We start from the raw sequence: 16,656 nt of genomic DNA, 5'->3' as shown, positions 1-16,656 counted from the left end.
TTCTAACACGAGAGGAGCCCTGGAGTCTGCGCAGCCTGCTAACCTCAAGGCCATCCGGTCAAAACCAACCAGCTGTCTCAAGGAGAAAAGAGGTTTTTTGTTCCCACAAAGATTGACTGCCTCAGAAACCCACAGGGGCAGCTCTACTCTGCCCTATGGGGTCCCTATGAATCTCAGTGTATGGATAGCAGTGAGTTTGTTTCTTGAATGAGAGAAGTAGTTTTAGAATTTAGTTGCTTTTTTTACCCCCCTCATGTATGCGGAGCTCATTAACGATGTGCTGCCACCTGGTGGACAGCAGGGCAGTCTGCACCCTGAGATGTGTAACGCTATGGAGATTTCAGATTACAGAGATAGACACACAGTGGAAGAAATCCAAGTGACTGTACGTTTTATGCTATTTTTTTTTTAATCCAGAGTCCTGGTGGTGTAGTGGTTGCGTGTTGGGTTGCTGACTGAAAAGTCAGCAGTTTGAAACCATGATGCTCTCTTCTCCCATAAAGAGTTAGTGTCAAGCCCACAGGGGGTTCTGCCTTGTTCTAGAGGGTCTCCAGGAGTGGGAATGGGAATTTACCTGATGGCATTGAACTGAAACAAGCTCTACTTGACCCTTTACAGACATGAGAGGAACTCCATCTACTAAAAATGAACTCTTCTTAGACACCCACATTCCCTATCATTCAAGACAAGTCAAACAACAATACCTGTTTATTCTTCTGCGTGTTTAGATTTGATGAGCCATCTTCCCCGCTCACCCTGCCCTTTTGATTGATATATTTTAAATCAGATAGCATTGGCTGACAGGGGTCAACTCTGCATCCTAGATGTCCTATAATTCCTGTCACTTTTAACAAATTCCCGAACAATCGGTGAGCAATCCCCTTTATGGCCACCCTAGGTTTTGGAATGGCTATCAGGTCAGCTCTGACTCCTGATGAACAAGGGGCCCTGTATCATCTTCACACACCTTGGTGCGATGGAGTCCAGTGTGCGACCACTGCATTTGGAGAGCCTCCGAACCTCGTGCCGGGGGCTCATCCTCCGGCGCCACCGTGGGCAGTACTCTGCTGGGACCCACCAGAGTTTCACGGGCCAACGCTCAGAAGCAGAATGCCAGCCTTTCTTGTCTGTCTCAGTGTGGGAGCTCCACCGAAGCCTGGCCACTGCTGGATGTCTTCAAAACCGCCAGCCTTGTCAGTGACTGTGTGAGGGCCAACAGAATGTGCCAGCCTTGCCACTTAAGAAATGCACTTGTGATTTTTTTTTTTTTGCAGTGTGTCAGGGAGCCAGCGGTGACGTGGACGGGGCACAGTTCGTCTTTAAAGAAGTCCAGAAACTCTTCAAAAGGAAAAACAATCAGATTGAGCAGTTCTCGGTGAAAAAGGTAGGATGCAGCCTATTGCTCTGGAACCTTGTTTTGGGTGGCCATCGGTGTCACCAGGGCTACTTTGGATAGATTGGGGAAATGATCTTCAAGGTCAGAGACTTACTTGCGATGTAAAACGCAGCTCATTTGCTGGCGAGAGAATTTCTCCCCTAGTCATTCTTCTACTCTACAATGGAAATTCTATATTTGCTGCAAATAACTAAATAGATACTGCTGCTACTGGTCCTCTTTCTGCTTCTGCCACTTGTACTTCTCCTTCGTCTGCATTTTCTTCTAGTTCTTCTGGGTTTTTTTCTTCTATTTCTTTGCTGCTTCTGCCATTTCTTCTACTTCTGTTTTCTTTCTCTCCACTCCTTCTGCCTCTCTAACTTCAGCCCCTGCTGCTTCTACTCCATCTGCTTCTCCTTCTGTTTCTTCTACTGCTGCTGCTGCCTCTTCATTCTGAAGAGCTGATAATCATATCTGGGCAGGGAAGTTTCCTTAGTTTTGGAAGACTACAAAGGAGCAGAGCTGAGATGAGAGGGCAGATGGTAAACACACCACATTTTGACCTATAATTTAAAAAGGAATGCATTAACTATCCCACCAGCAGAGAACAGCAAGGATAAGTCCCCCGCCCCCTATCTATTCTGTAGTCTTTAAGAGTAAAACTTTACTAAATCATCTTGAGGGACATGGCATCTTACTTCACTCTCATTTCCCCTTGATTCCAGTCCAGTCTGTTTGTTATTGACTAAAGAGTGCAAATGTTTAATACTTCTCAGATTGTATTGTGAAATGCAACTGAGAGTATTTGGGACTAATTGGGAAAGCCGAAACGCCAATCACAGCCTACCGGAGGCACCCAGTTGTACATACATAGAGATCCACGAACCTGATGACTGAAGTATTCATCATCCAGCTTTTATGAGTCCGCGGGTTTAAACTCAGGGGAATCTAGTCTCATTTCGACATTTCCAGAGGACGCCCTTGATCTTGAGAGTAGATCGTGTTGAGCTGTGAATGACAGGCACCCATCCTAATGTGTCAAAAATGGGAGAACAAAATCTGAGTCTCTAGAGAAGCGTCCACTTTTGAGTTTACTAGGAGATGGGCTGGTTGTTCATTGCCATGGCGCTGGTGCTGGTGCTGGCGCGGAATGACCCCATGTGGGACAGAATGACGTGCTGCCCGACCTGCTCTGTCTTCTCAGGCTTCGGCATATGTCAGTCCGTTGCTGTAGCGAGTGTATGGGCCCATCTCACTGTGGGTTCTCCTCACCGGCACCGGCCTTCCACCTTCCCTTTTCCAGCAGCTCTTTCCTCCTGATGACTTGTGTATTTAAGGTAGTCCAAGTCTCGGGCCATCTTCTATAATCCATAGGCTTTCGTTGGCTAATTTTTTGAGTAGTCTGCCAGGCTTTTCTTCCTTGTCTTCCCGAGTCTGGAAACTCCTGGCCACCGTGGGCAACCTGGCTGGCATCTGAAGTACCGGTAGCATGACTTCCAGCATCACAGCCACAGGCCCGCCAATGCGCTGTGACAGGAAAAGCTGGGTGGTGGGTAAGAGTGGGCAGTCACTCACAAGTGACCTGTGTGACCTTACATGGCTCAAGAGTGGATTTTCTTTAGGATTTTTTGGAGAAAAAAATGGACCCTCATCTTGCTCACTACTTGCAGGCAGAGAGATTTCGGAAACAAACGCCAACCAAAGTGCTCTGTGTGCTGGCCTCCATCGAAGTGTTGTACCTGTGGAAAGCCCTCCCCAACTGCTCCTTCCCCAACCTGCAGAGGATGAGTCAAGGTAAAAGCAAACACACTAAATCAGCGGGACCCGGCATTCTTGGATACGTGGTCCAGGGACCCAAGAACCCAGTTGGTTAGGCAATCAGAATGAAGGTTCCAGAGACAGCCTGCCTTCATAGGTGTTTATGATGTGTGCTCAGCACCCGGTAGTGGTAATTCTGTGGTCCTGAAGGTTTCCAGAAGCATCCATGCTTTCCCATGATGCGGAACATTTCCTCCACCCCAAAAATGTCCCTGGGCCCCTTCCCAGCCAACCCTCAGGGCAAATCCACCACCCCTCTGACCTTGATCTCTGTAGAAAGTTTTGCCTGTCCTTGAACCACCTCGTACTGATGAGTTCATACTGGACGTACATCATTGTACCTGGTTTCCTGTGTCCGATTGGATGCAGGACTTGGTCATGTTGTAGCCTGCTCTGATGTCTGGTGCTTTGACTTGTGCCATCGTGTCTCACAGTAGGACGCCAACGCCCTGCTGTCGAGCCATTGCCATTCGCTGAGACCCCAGAGCACAACTGCTCTGTAGGATTTGGGGCTTGTAGTCTTTTCAGACGCACATCAGCGGGCCTTGACTCCGGGGTGCTGTTGGGTGGGTTCACACTGCCAACCTTCAGGTCAGTAGCCGAGTGAAAACTGTTGGGTCCTTCATGCTTCTTGCACATGGCTGGCGCCATGCCACTCTGCTTGTATTCCAAAAAAGGCCCGGCCAGTGGATATTCCGTTTGCTTCTGGTGTTCAGTTATCGTGAAGAAGGCTTCTATAAACAGAAGCATACACGTCTTTTAAAAGCTTGTGTTATAAATCCATGCATTTTAAATAACCTAAGGCCGTAGGTTAGGGTAATATAACCTTGATAAAAATCATATTTTAATAGTGGTAGGAAACGTTCATGGGAAGAATCAACCCAGTCTTTAAATCTAATTGGGCTTTTTGATATCAGATATTTAACAGTAATTAAGATAGAAACACAATATGAGAGGGCTTCAAAAGCTCATGGGGGCAAAAATCATTATCTTTTCATTCCATTTTCTTCCCCTGGAGCTTTCAGAAGCCCCTTCCTCTCAGACAGATAGTCACTGCCTGACACGGACAGGACCAAGCAGTGCTGAAGTGGCATTTGAGTCCACATTCTCCACCCAGTCCTCGGGATGAAAGTGAAATGAAAAGAAAGAAAGTCGGTTTTATTTGAAAGGCTTCATGACACATTCCGATGGCACCTGATAGTCGGGAAAATGATGCCATTTTCGTCCCTCTGCAGCCCCAACCCCCCAAAAGCCAAGCCCACCACCACCAGGTCCCCTCCAATTCACCGCGAGCCAGACAGGGTTTCCCAGGCTGGACATCTCTTCAGGAAGTGGGCAGCCTTGGCATTCTCCCCGGGAGCAGCTGGTGGGTTTGAACCCCTGAGCTTGCAGCCAGCAGCCCCGCCCCTTACCCGCAGCCCCCACAGGACACCTGCTCCGCAGCCTGAAAGGAGGAAAGGCAGTTGATATTGCCAGACCCGTTTCCTTGTGAGAAAACTGAGACTTTGAAAGGAGATTTGCGCTGATCCCATAGGAGCAAGTCACCATGGTGCCGGGCAGGGCACCAGACGTCAGGTAGCAGGCCATCAGCTCGTCTGCCCAGAGCTGCACGTGCTGCGGGGGAGTAGTTAAACGCCGCAGCGTGAGCTCCTGGAGAGACTGCTGCGTCAACAGCAGAGGGCAGACATGCAGAACCCAGAGGCCATGTAGAAAATACGTGTTTTTAGAAATACATTCTTAACCAGATCTCTGTTGCCCTTTGCGAGCGAGGCAGGATGTCTTGGCCTTGTCCCTGTGTAGTTGACACACACCTGGGGGAATATTCGTCAGATCTCGCTTATGGTCATACTTGTTTGGGGCGAATTATGGCATTCTTCCGCCTAATTCACAATAAAAACAATCATTTAAAAATAAGACGTTATCCACAAAATCACCCATCTGGCTCATCAGCTTCCCTGTAGGAGGCTGCCTTTTGCCTTGTTCTAAACGAGAAAGAGAAACAAAAAGGTCCGCCTTCAGAGGTTACAGACCTGTGGGGGAGGCTGTCCTGGGAACCCAAGTAAGCCAGCAGCCATGGGCCTGGCAGAGCAGTGGGCTGTCGCTGGGTCCAGTGTCACTCTGCCTGCCCAAGGGGCCACTTGAGAGGAAATAACAGTTTTCTTGGAGGCCAAAGCTATGGGAGATCTGCGCAATTTAGAAACCCATGCCTGTTTGTTGAAACAAGCGTAGAACGCTACCACCTCACCGGCTGTCCAACTCAGCCACGACAGGGGAGTTTAAACAGGGTCACAAGCCACTCGTGCAAGGCTCACGTGTTTAGTGATTAAGATCGAAATACCATATGAAGGGCCTTCAGAAAGCTTGTGGAAGAAATACTCTTTTTTTTCATCCCCCACCCCATCCCTCGCTCCCCCAACGAGCTTTCAACCCCCCTGTATCAGACAGACAGTGATTGACGGGCACAGATGAGAACGAGGATTTGTGGATTTGACTCACATTGTCTCAACTCCTTCCTAGGACTCACAGTACACACTAGCAACCCCGAGGATAGATAATCTCTTCGTATCTTTGTTAGGTGTTAATCCAGTCTCCGAGCTGCCCGTTCAATTACATTACTCCCTGGTGGTAAGCCGGAATGATCCAATTTGACACAAGCAGGCAGGGAACAGTGAGATCTTTATCTAGAAATAGATCCCAGAGGAAGGTTAGGATGGGTCGTGTAGATCCTGTGTAGCTATTAGAACCTTTCTATGAGGCCCACCTGCTAAGCATAAATGGGATCAGCTTATCTGAGTCCGCAGCTGGAATGCCCTTTGTCAGTGGAGCTTGAGTCTTGGATCCTGTGGTTTCATGCATAGCCTGCCCTGCCCACCGACCCCTCTCCACTGCATCCTACCTCTGCATGGTTAAGATGGTCTCTCTATTCTCATCACAGCAGGCAAGTTATATTAAAACCTAAGTCATATCCTGTCAGGAGCCATGGTTTATGCATGTGGCTGCAATCATCAAGGTCAACAGTTTGAAGCCACTCGTCAGGAGAAAGATTGGGCTTTCTACTCCTGTAAACTGTTAACATCTCGGCAACCCACAGGGTCAGTTCTACTCTGCCCAGTAGGGTCAGGTCACTATGAGTTGGCATCAACTGGATGGCAATGAGTTTGGGTTTTGGTATATCCTGTCAGTCCACTTCTCAGATAGTGGTCTCTCACCTCACTCAGGCCTGCTGTACCCAGTACCCCGCACCCCTGCAGGCTCTGGTACCTCTCACTGCTCATCCACCTCGCTCACTGGGCTCCACCTCACCTCTCCTTACTGATCTTGAACACACCAGCCCCATGCTGGCCACAGGGCCTTTGCACTTACATTCCGGCCAGGAAGTGCTCTTTCCCACGTGCACATGGTGCGTTTCAGTGAAGAGTGAACTGTATCTCTGGCACCCCCACCCCCACCCCTCAACTTACAGACCTTTTAAAAAAAGTCCTAGCAAAGGGACACTCATTTAATAACAAAATTCACTTGCTTCTTTCTCCCCTTTATTTTTTAATATTTGTCTGTCCCACAAAGTGTGAGAGACACTTCCTAGGAGCAGGGATGCAGGGACATTGCCTGCGCTGGCCTCTATTAAATGCCAAGCACACCTAGAACTACCTGGTACACAGGAGGCAGTCAGTAACAGTGAGCGAGGCATGAATGCACTGTGCATGCCGGGATTGGGGAGGGGCGGAGCCCCTGCTCCTGAAGAACAGACTCCACTCTCCTTCACACTTAACTTCGACGTCACTTGTCCAACCCAGTTCTGCCAGTGATGTTTGTTCTTTACGGTTGAGCGGTATATGAAAGTTCGTGGAGAAATGGAATGGAAAGAGAATGGGATTTTTCCATAAACGTTTTTCCCCCCTTACCCAGTATGCAAGGAGGCTTCAAAAAGTCGGGAGAAATGTTCTTTCTGATTTCTTGTTGGTTAACTTTGTATGGGGAATTCCGTGGAAGTTTACAGAGCAAATCATCCGTTTTATGTTCAACAAATCACACACATCTTGCTTCGGCCCCTCCATTGAAGTCCCCCTCTACACCATGACTCCTGCCCTCCTCCCGGTGTTTCCTCTTTCCTAACCCTCTGAGCATGGTCTTTTGGTCAGTGCTGCCCTCCTGTTCTTAAATACTGATTATTCTAACCCGGGAGAGTTTAGTTTCAGACCTGAAGAGTGACTAAGAGCCATTATCTTGGGGGTTCCTCCCAACCAGGGAGCCCCCGGTCTCGTCTCTGATTGTGAGTTTTGGTCCACATTGTCCTCCCACACGCTCCCGGGACCCCTAACGGGAGCCTTTCAGAGCGGTTGCTGGTGGTGGTGCACCACGTAGTTCTCCCACTCTGAAGGTCGTTTCTGTACACTTTCTGAAGCTCCTTCATACATGTGTCACATGTACAGATGCATACACATGTGCACACACACATGTGTAGTCACGTCGAATCTCAAGTTCCTATGGGCTTGTGGAAATAATTATGTCACCGGCTTCCTTGCTCTATGACCTCCACCATGTTTTCACTTTCCATCTTTTTCATCTCCTGGGAGAAAGTCATGCAGGGGTCCTCAAACTTTTTAACAGGGGACTAGTTCACTGTCCCTCAGACCCATTGGAGGGTTGGACTATAGTTTAAAAAAAAAACCGGTGAACAAATTCCTATGCATACTGCACATATCTTATTTTGAAGTAAAAAACAACTGTATACGCCCCACTATCATGATCCCAATACTGTCTTGCAAATCTGGCTAGACCAGAAGATGTACATAGATACAGATAGCAACTGGAAACACAGGGAATCCAGGACAGATGACCCCTTCAGGACCAGTGGTGAGAGTGGCGATGCCTAGAGGGTAAAGAGAATGTGGGGTAGAAAGCGGGAACTGATTACAGGAATCTACATATAGCCTCCTCCCTGGGGAGGGGCAGCAGAGAAGAGGGCAGGGGGAGACGTTAGACAGTGTAATATATGACAAAATAATAATATATGAATGATGAAGGGTTCATGGGGTGGGGGGAGTGGGAGGGAGGGGGAAAATGAGCAGCAGATATTAAGGGCTCAAGTAGAAGGCAAATGTTTTGAGAGTGATGATGGCAACAAATGTACATATGTTCTTGACACAATGGAGGGATGTATGGATTGTGATAAGAATTGTATGAGCCCCCAATAAAATGATTTAAAAATATATATAATCAAGTAAAATAAAAAAGAACCAGATAAATGTCTTCGGTGGGCCGCATGTGGCCCGCGGGCCGTAGTTTGAGGACGCCTGGTCTATGACATCTGCTCACAGAGTCTGGGCCCAGAATATACAAGCTGCTTAATATGGCGGGTTTAGGTCTGATCCCTCCCTGAGCTCATGACAGGTGTCAGCTGCGTGTTTGGTGAAATCCCTGTGATGGAATCTTGAGTCTCCTTGGCTCTGTTAAGTTTGACTCGTGCCCCTTTCCTTGATGCCCACCAATGATTGAGAAAGGGCTACCCCCGGAGTTCCAGGGGCAGAGGCACGAAGAAAAGGCTTCCTGAATGTTACCTAGGACGTCAAGTGAACGTAATGCCTTCCTGCTGTCCTTGCTGCTCGTCTCTTTCAGCCTGCCATGCAGTGGACGACTCGCATGTGGTCGGATTAAAGTATTTGCTTCTTGGTGCCATACACAAATGTCTAGGAAACTCCCAGGATGCTGTTCAGGTAAGCGGCTGCTATTGTTGCGCTTCTCAGAATAACCCACGGACACCTCCGTTTGCTCTCGTAAGAAACAAAAGACGGTAAGGCACTAAACAAAGCAGAAGCTCCCACGGCGAGGCGAACGCTGGCCACTCTGCTTGGTGACTGTCATTTCTCAGACGCTGGGAGCCGACGATGGCGCACATCAGTTTCCCATGCAACTTTGGGAGAGGGGGTGCTTTGCCGGCACTAGGTGGTTATCAAAGACAAGGACGGTCTCGTTTGGCGTTAGGGAGAGATGAGAAGGCAGGTGACTTGAAAGGATTCACCAAGCCTCATAGGTAAAGAAGACAAAGAAACGAGCAGGCGTCTCCATGCACGGCTGCTTTCCCTCTCGCTCTCCTTCTGCAGATTACGGAGGGAGGCCTGGAGGGGCCGGCTGGGTTGTGTTGCTGTTAGGAGCCCTTTTGGAGGTTCTGACCCCACGTTCACTGGTACAAAGCCCCGGGCAGGCCTGCTTCATCGTCACAGGAGTTGGTGCGTTTGACTCATTGCTGCAGCCACTGTGTCCATCGATCTCATTGACGGCCCTCCTGTCTCACTGGCCCTCTGCTTTACCAACCGTGATGTCCTCCTCCAGGGCTGGTCCCTCCCGAGATCACGTCTCGCCAGCCTCGCTTCTGCAGAGACTGTCCTCTTTCCAAGACGGATGGGCGCCTTCTGGCAGTCCGCGCTGTGTGCGGTATCCTTCGCCAACATTTTCAAAGGCGCCAGTTCATCTCCAGCCTTGCTTATGTAGACACTGTCCGGTCTCCACGTGCATATGAAGGGATCGAAAATACCGTGGCTGGGGTCAGGCACACCTTGGTTTTCAGAGTGACAGCTTTGTGTTTAACACGTCAGAGAAGTCTTTTGCCGCAGATTGACCCAATGCGATCTTTTACTTGGTTTTTTTTTTACTGCTGTCTCGATGGGCATTGATTTGGGGATTCAAGGAAAGGGAAAATGTTGGCAGCTCAACGCGCTGTTTCTCATGAGGTTGCTCATTGGTCCAGTGTGAGGACTTCTGTTTTCTTTGTGTGCCAGTATCCTTCCACCATCCTCAAGGTCATTGTCTTTGATCTCTAGCGGGTAATACCTCGGTCCTCTCACTTTCAGCAAACAAGTTGGTATCATCTTGGCTTATGATATTATGCGACATGAGTAAGAATCATTTGTTATTCTCGAGGATGGTTGAAGGAAGCTTTCTGTGTTTTTAATTTGTCCTCCTGGATTGCTTTTAAATAATTATATTCCAGTATATATGTGTTGAGCTTTTTATTGTGAACCGGGTGAAGGTTGACAGAGCACATCAGGTTTTCATTCAACAATTCACAGACATTTTGTTCCATCGTGTTGATGGCAGATCCCATAGTAAAATGTCACTCAGCCACTTCCTGTGTCTCCCGTTTTCCTTCCTCCACTCCTAACCCTTCTGAACTTCGGCCTTGAGTCCATGCTGCCCTTTTGATCTCAAATGGCGGATTCTTCTAAGGTGTGTGTGCTTTGCTGGTGCGTGGCTCCCCTTCCTGTTTGGCTGACCATGGAGCCCCAGGTGAGTTCATTTACAGACTTCACGAGTGCTGAGGGGCCTTCATCTCAGGGGCTTCAGCCATCTCTGAGACTAGTAATCCTGTTTTGTTTCTTTCGTAACGGTTTTGGATCTTTGCCCACTCGTTTCTCCCATTGTTTCCAAGGCCTTCTCAGGCTATCCCTTTAAGAGCAGTGGATCGTGGAAGTCAGGCACCATCTAGCTCTCCTGGACTCAGCGGCTTGGAGACTGATGTCTGTGTGTTCCATTTGGGTCCATTGGACCAGTCATTCCCATGCATCCTCAGTTTCCTTTCCTCTTACCTTCTCCAGCTGAGAGACACGTGAGATGGTCACTCATGCTCTTTTAAGTCCCAATTGCTACTCAGTAAAGTAGGATGTTGCGCACTGCCTTTGTTATGCCAGCTGCCTTGAGTGCCCCTCCAAGTTATAGCCCGGGACGCCCAGGCTGAGCTACTCATTCCCCCAGGTGTTTGGTTCGGTCTGAGACGTTTTTCGTACCATGGCCCCCACTGTGCTTCCCCATCTTCACAGATGTCTTTTCAGCCAAGATAAACACACAAGGGGACGTGCCCTCTGCCAGACCTGTACATTTATCTCCTCGTGGGTGTGTGCCCCTCTGCTCTCCCTCCCACACTCGTCAGCCTGCATCTCTGTCCACACATTGTCTGGTAGGTCAGCGTGATCGCCCGGGCTGTGCCTCTCACAGAGCTGGGCTCTGTTGTCCTTCGTGCTGGCACTCTGCTCAGTGTCCTTTCCCTCTCTGTTCCCGACTGCATCGCTCACCCATGTTAACGCACGGCTGCGATGTTCCCTCCCTCCTCTTCCTCACATTCCTGGTCACCTTCGGAGACTATCTCTTTAGTGTGAACCCCTTCCTTGAGGTCTCTGAACAGCGGGCGCCTGTCGTTATCTGTCCCTGCCGATGAGCTGCATCCACTCAGCGTCATGCCCGCAGGACCATCCCTGTGATGCAGTGTTTCCCATATCCATTATCCTCCTTGACACCATGTCACCTCCGTCTGGGGGGGTGTTCCTGCCCTCAGGGGCACGTGCCTGGTTCCTGTCTTTTCTGTTGCTGTGGACCGTGCTGCCGTGAACACGAGGGTGCCAGGATCGAGTGGCATCACGGTTACTTGCTCTCTAAGATAGCTCCAAGGAGAGGGCTGTCCGGGTCATGTCGTATGTCCGTTTCCTAACTTTGGAGTGAAGTATCATCACCGTGTCCACACTGGCCATCCCCTTTTATAATCCTACCTGCAGTGTCTGGGGGCTCTAGACTCTGGCCCTCACCAGCATTTTTTTTTCTATTTTTTTTTGAGCCTTGTTATTAGTGCTGGGGAGAGGTGATAATCCATTATTGCTCCAATTTGCATCTTTAATGGCTAATGACCACATGCATTTCTTAGTGTTTGTTGGCCACCGGAATTTCTCCTTTGGTAAAGTAACTGTTCTCTGCTCATCTTCAACTGGACAGCCTAGTAGTGGGAGACTTTTGACGTTTGACTCCTAGAGCATTGATGCACTTGTATTATAATAATTAATTACCATTGCCACATGGAGTAAGAGAAAGTTGTTCTTACACAGCTCCAAATGACTTCTTTTAAATCTTGTGTTTTAAGTATCAGCAAGATACGTAATGTGTCACGAGATGGTTCTTGATGTGTTTGTTCTGTGCTTTACGTATAAAAATTGGGGTGTTCAGACTTTGAGATACAGAATTTTGTAGTGGTAAAGTAAAGTCAATAGAGGCTGGTGCGTTTCCTGAAAAAATAAAAATAAAAGCCTCACGTGGGCTGGCTAGAGGGTAACATATATCTGGGGGAAGATCACGAGCTGTGTCTAGAAAGGAGACTGGAGAGATGAGAATTCTAGAACTTTGGACTGGACTTGATGGAAAGAAATGTAGATGAGAAAAAAACACCTCATATTGAATATAGAAAAAAAATGAGTCTTGATTATTTTCCCACCAATTGAAGATTGGGATGTGCCTGAAGCTAAATAAGGAAATGTATTCAGACCATTAACACGTGTGTGATTTTCATCCAGTTCTTTCAGCATGCTGCTAAAGATGAGTTATGTCGTCAGAATAACTCATATGTTCAGCCCTACGCCTGCTATGAACTTGGCTGTCTTCTATTAGACAAACCAGAGGTGAGTTCTTAGCTCATTTTCAAATAATCTCCCCAACTAGAAATATACAAAGGAGTGTAACAAAACATTCCTTATGCAGAATAACTTGGCTGAACATAGGAGGGGCCTTCAAACAATTCACAGAGAAATTCCGCTGTCTCTTGATTGCATTTTTTTCCATCAGCTTTTGAAGGTACTGCATTTTGTTCTTTGTTACCAAGCCTCCTCACTTGTCAGAGGAGATGATCTTGCCTCTGGAATTAGGATTATCAAGTCACTTTTTAGATGATGATTCTGCCTTTTTCAGAATGAGCTGATGTGGTGTGACTTTTTCAGAAGAGCACAGAATTAGATTATGGTCCTAGTCCGGCTGTTTCATGCCTGGTACTGATTAAGTTACTTAACCATGTAGTTCTTTCCTAAACTGTAATATGGATTTTCCAGGGCCAATTAAATATATGTTAATAGTGAGATAAAAGAGCCCAAGTAGTGTAGCACTCCGTTGTTAATCAAGAGGTCAGCGGTTTGAAGCCCCCAGCCGCTCAGACGGAAGGCAGATGTCGCGTCTGCTTCTCCGGAGTTTACAGCCTTGGAAACCCTGTGGGCGGTTCCACGCTTTGCTGGAACCGTGATTTGGAATCCACTGGATGGCCTGGGCTCTGGTTTGTTTAATCTTTTTGGTAGTGAGATAAAGAAGGATAATATGAAAAAAGGTATATGAAAATAAAGGTAGGATTGCTAAATTTTTGGATTATTGTATAAATGTGATTGTTCCTGTTTTTATTTGTACTTAGCTGTGCAATGGGGTAGATTTTAGTTCCTGATTTGCTTGTTACAGCAGGTTATAAAGTCGGATGCCAATAGTACCTGAATTTGCCGCCTTCTATTAGAAACTTGGGTTACATGGTGCCGGCTTTATATAACCCTCTCTTCTTCCCATTAAATTAACTAAGCATTCAGAGACATCAACTCTGTAAAAATTAGGCTAAATTAACAGAAATATGACGGCAGTCTAATTATTAAGCATTTAGCCCAAAGATGGGCTTTTCGTTTGAAAGTTTTTGAGAGTTTTTCATTAAAAAGCCTTTGAAAGTTTTATTTTATCAAAACAGAAGACAGTTTTGTGAATGTGGGTAGAAATTACTGGGTACCGATGACATTTTTACTTTCAAGATAGTCATAGAATGAATGTATGACTGTGTGTGTGTGTGAATGCGTGTATGTAAATATATATACCGAGTATGTATATGTACATCTATACAACATAACATACACTCTTGCTAAAGATATGAATGAAGTTGAGTTAACATAGCGTTCTGTGATGGTTTTTCCTGCGTGTGTGTGTGCATACATGAAGAGGTAACATGTGTATATTTTGCATCCATAGACTGTCGCACGAGGCAGAACCCTACTTCTTCAAGCAAAGGTAAAATACTGAATTTACCATTGTCCTTGACCTGTCCGACCCTTTTTCGGGTACCCCTGAGCTTGAATTCAAGAATGCAGAATGAATATTCTACTGGGTAATATTTCTTGGGAGGAGACGTGTTCATTAATTGATTCAGCCAGAACTTGATTTTGAAGCAAGATTACAGAGGTCATAAGACATTCCTATTCTGTAGTTCCTCCGGTTTTATAAACACCCTGCTCTTCCTTGCTGGGGAAAAGAAACTAAGTTCTCCAAACAAGAATTCCTGATAGTAACTTACAGTGAGCATGCCCCAAAAGGACCACTTCCAGAATGGGCCGAGGACGTTTTCCCTCCGTGAGCAATAGGGATAGTCGGCTGACATTTCCAAAAAGAACACACAGTTTGAGATTTGGGGAGTGAAGAAACCAAGTTGTTGTGAAGCCTTTACTAAGAAGGCAGGGCTTTTGCTTTGGGAAGCAGCAAACCCCGTGGGCTTTGTCTTGTCGCGTTGGCCCTCAGTGTTTGTCTTTGACCTTGCAGGAGGACTTCTCGGGCTACGACTTTGAGAACAGACTGCATGTGCGCATCCACGCGGCCCTGGCGTCTCTCAGGGAACTGGTTCCTCAGTGAGCAGCCCGGAGCCCCTGCTCCGTGCCTCCCACCCAGGTTCCGCACCTTTAGAATGAACGCGGAGGACAAAGCTCGTGTGAAGACCACCCGTGCCACAGGCACGTTTACCATTTAGGCCGACCCGTTTACAATAAGCAAACCTCCTCTTTGGAACACATAGCTACCCATCAATAATCCTAACAGAAGACAACGAGAAACACCTGGGGAGAGGGTGAAGTGACCTTGTTCACATATTTTACTTTTGTGATTGATTATTTTTAAAATAAAGCCAAACTAAGTATCGAACCTGTAATCTTGTAGAAACCTGCAACCGGAAGCACACATCAGACTGGGTAATGTGGAAAGGTCCCTGATCGATGGCTAACAGTATCAAAACATAGTCTTTGTATTGTGTTTTGAAAAAAAATAAACGTGCTCTCTAGTGTCTTCCTTTTACCCTCACAATATTCCTGGGAAGGAGGTAGCCCTGACAGTCTTGGGCCCCATTAATGAAACTCAGGCAGAAAAAGCCAGTTGACCTCCCAATGACGGATCCCATTGTCCGCGGTGGGTGTCACGGATAGGCTGAGGATTTCCTGACCGCCTGCGGGATGCTCTTTCCTTGTGAAAAAGATCCCTGTCAGTAACGCCAAGTCCCACGTTTTCCTCATCCAAAATCAAATGCTTTTCAGCTGCAGTTGAACCATCAAAGACATCTCCAGATTGTCTACAAAATGTTTCCAAATGGAGGACGCATTTATTCTTCCATTGAAAGCCAGCCAAATGAAAGGAAATAGAAAATACTTTTACAACCAAAACTGTAACTCTCTTTTGCTAATCCATTAAAAAGCCTAGCTTACAGACTAGCTATTAAATACCTACATTTTAGGACTTTCCATTTATTTGTGATATTGAATGACTAACTTTTAGAAATCTTTTACCCAGTTACATGAAAAGGTTATTCTTGAATGAATAGATATATATATATATATTTTTGCCTCAATGTATTTGCTGGTGAATGATTTGCTGAGCTATATGTTGCCAAGATTTAATTACTTCCCCCTTATCTCAGGTTATTACAGATTATAAAAGGAATTGGATTATTTTTCTAGGCCCTTAATGCTCTTTTGTTGTCATTTCACTGATCTCCGTGCACACCTGTGATTTTGAAGGCTCTAAATACCTCAGTCACTTTGGAAGGATTTTTGCCATAATTATGTGACTAAGTTGGCTCCAAAGGTGTGATTTTTTTTTCTTTTGCCCTAAAGGGTACCGTCTTAGACTGTCATTTCCATACCCATCTGTTTGGCTCAAACGCGGCTTCCTGTGAGGTTAAGATGTCAGCGCGTCTTTCTTCCTTTCGTTTTCTTGAAGCAGAACCTGGGAAAAGCATGCAGGGTGCTGGCCGACTTCATCTGACGTCACAGGGTCCGCGCTGACTTTGAGGAAATGCTCTGTTTGCTCACCTCGGTGACGGACCACTCCGGAGTGGCGTGTCCCGCAGGGCTTCTGCACGCCACCACCCGAGGGCACTTCTGCGTGGCTCCAGGGGGCAGGGGTAGTTTCAGAAGCCAAGCAGGCACTTTCTGACACGAAACCATGGGTGTCTAAAACTACCAGATATCATCTAGGTGGGAAGGGAGCCATTACGAAACTTTACGGGCCTTTTTCGTGTCTTGTCCACAGTCAGAGTCAGAACACAACCGAACCGCCCTGTGTCCCAGGTTGCGCTAGTGTCGCATCGTGTCCGGCCACAGGCCAATTAACCACCTTCCCAGGACGCTCTGCCTGTGGAGAATGTTTGAGTTCTTCCTCCCCGTCAGGTTTCCCCCTTTGGCAGATCCCACCTTTTGCAGGTTGTCTTGTCTGGGAGCGCATTTCCTCGTGATGCTTATGAAACTCTGTATCGTGAAGTTCCTCAGAGTCAGACTTACTTGGCTTTCCATTCAAATAGGATTAGGACTATTGTTCATTATTTGAAGATTACCCAGAAAACCCTTCCTTTTACAAAATTATTTATTAGTGGCTTA

General features: G+C 47.1%; 1 protein-coding gene across 3 annotated transcripts in view; it reads left to right on the top strand.

The window, feature by feature from the left end:
- Positions 1-15,073, top strand: part of TTC39C (tetratricopeptide repeat domain 39C) — a 115,816-nt gene extending 100,743 nt beyond the window's left edge. For all 3 annotated transcript variants that reach the window (XM_075532575.1, XM_075532576.1, XM_075532574.1), the window contains exons 9-14: positions 1,275-1,384; positions 3,046-3,169; positions 8,810-8,907; positions 12,523-12,627; positions 13,994-14,032; positions 14,558-15,073. In XM_075532575.1, the coding sequence (XP_075388690.1) occupies positions 1,275-1,384; positions 3,046-3,169; positions 8,810-8,907; positions 12,523-12,627; positions 13,994-14,032; positions 14,558-14,647 (566 nt within the window). In that variant the 3' untranslated portion in view covers positions 14,648-15,073. The remainder of the gene's footprint in view (positions 1-1,274; positions 1,385-3,045; positions 3,170-8,809; positions 8,908-12,522; positions 12,628-13,993; positions 14,033-14,557) is intronic.
- Positions 15,074-16,656: the final 1,583 nt, after the last annotated feature.

The sequence above is a fragment of the Tenrec ecaudatus genome, chromosome 15, assembly GCF_050624435.1.
Source record: "Tenrec ecaudatus isolate mTenEca1 chromosome 15, mTenEca1.hap1, whole genome shotgun sequence".
Lineage (NCBI taxonomy): Eukaryota > Metazoa > Chordata > Mammalia > Afrosoricida > Tenrecidae > Tenrec > Tenrec ecaudatus.
Note: the sequence above shows the minus strand (reverse complement) of the source record. Positions and strands in the feature narration are given on the sequence as shown.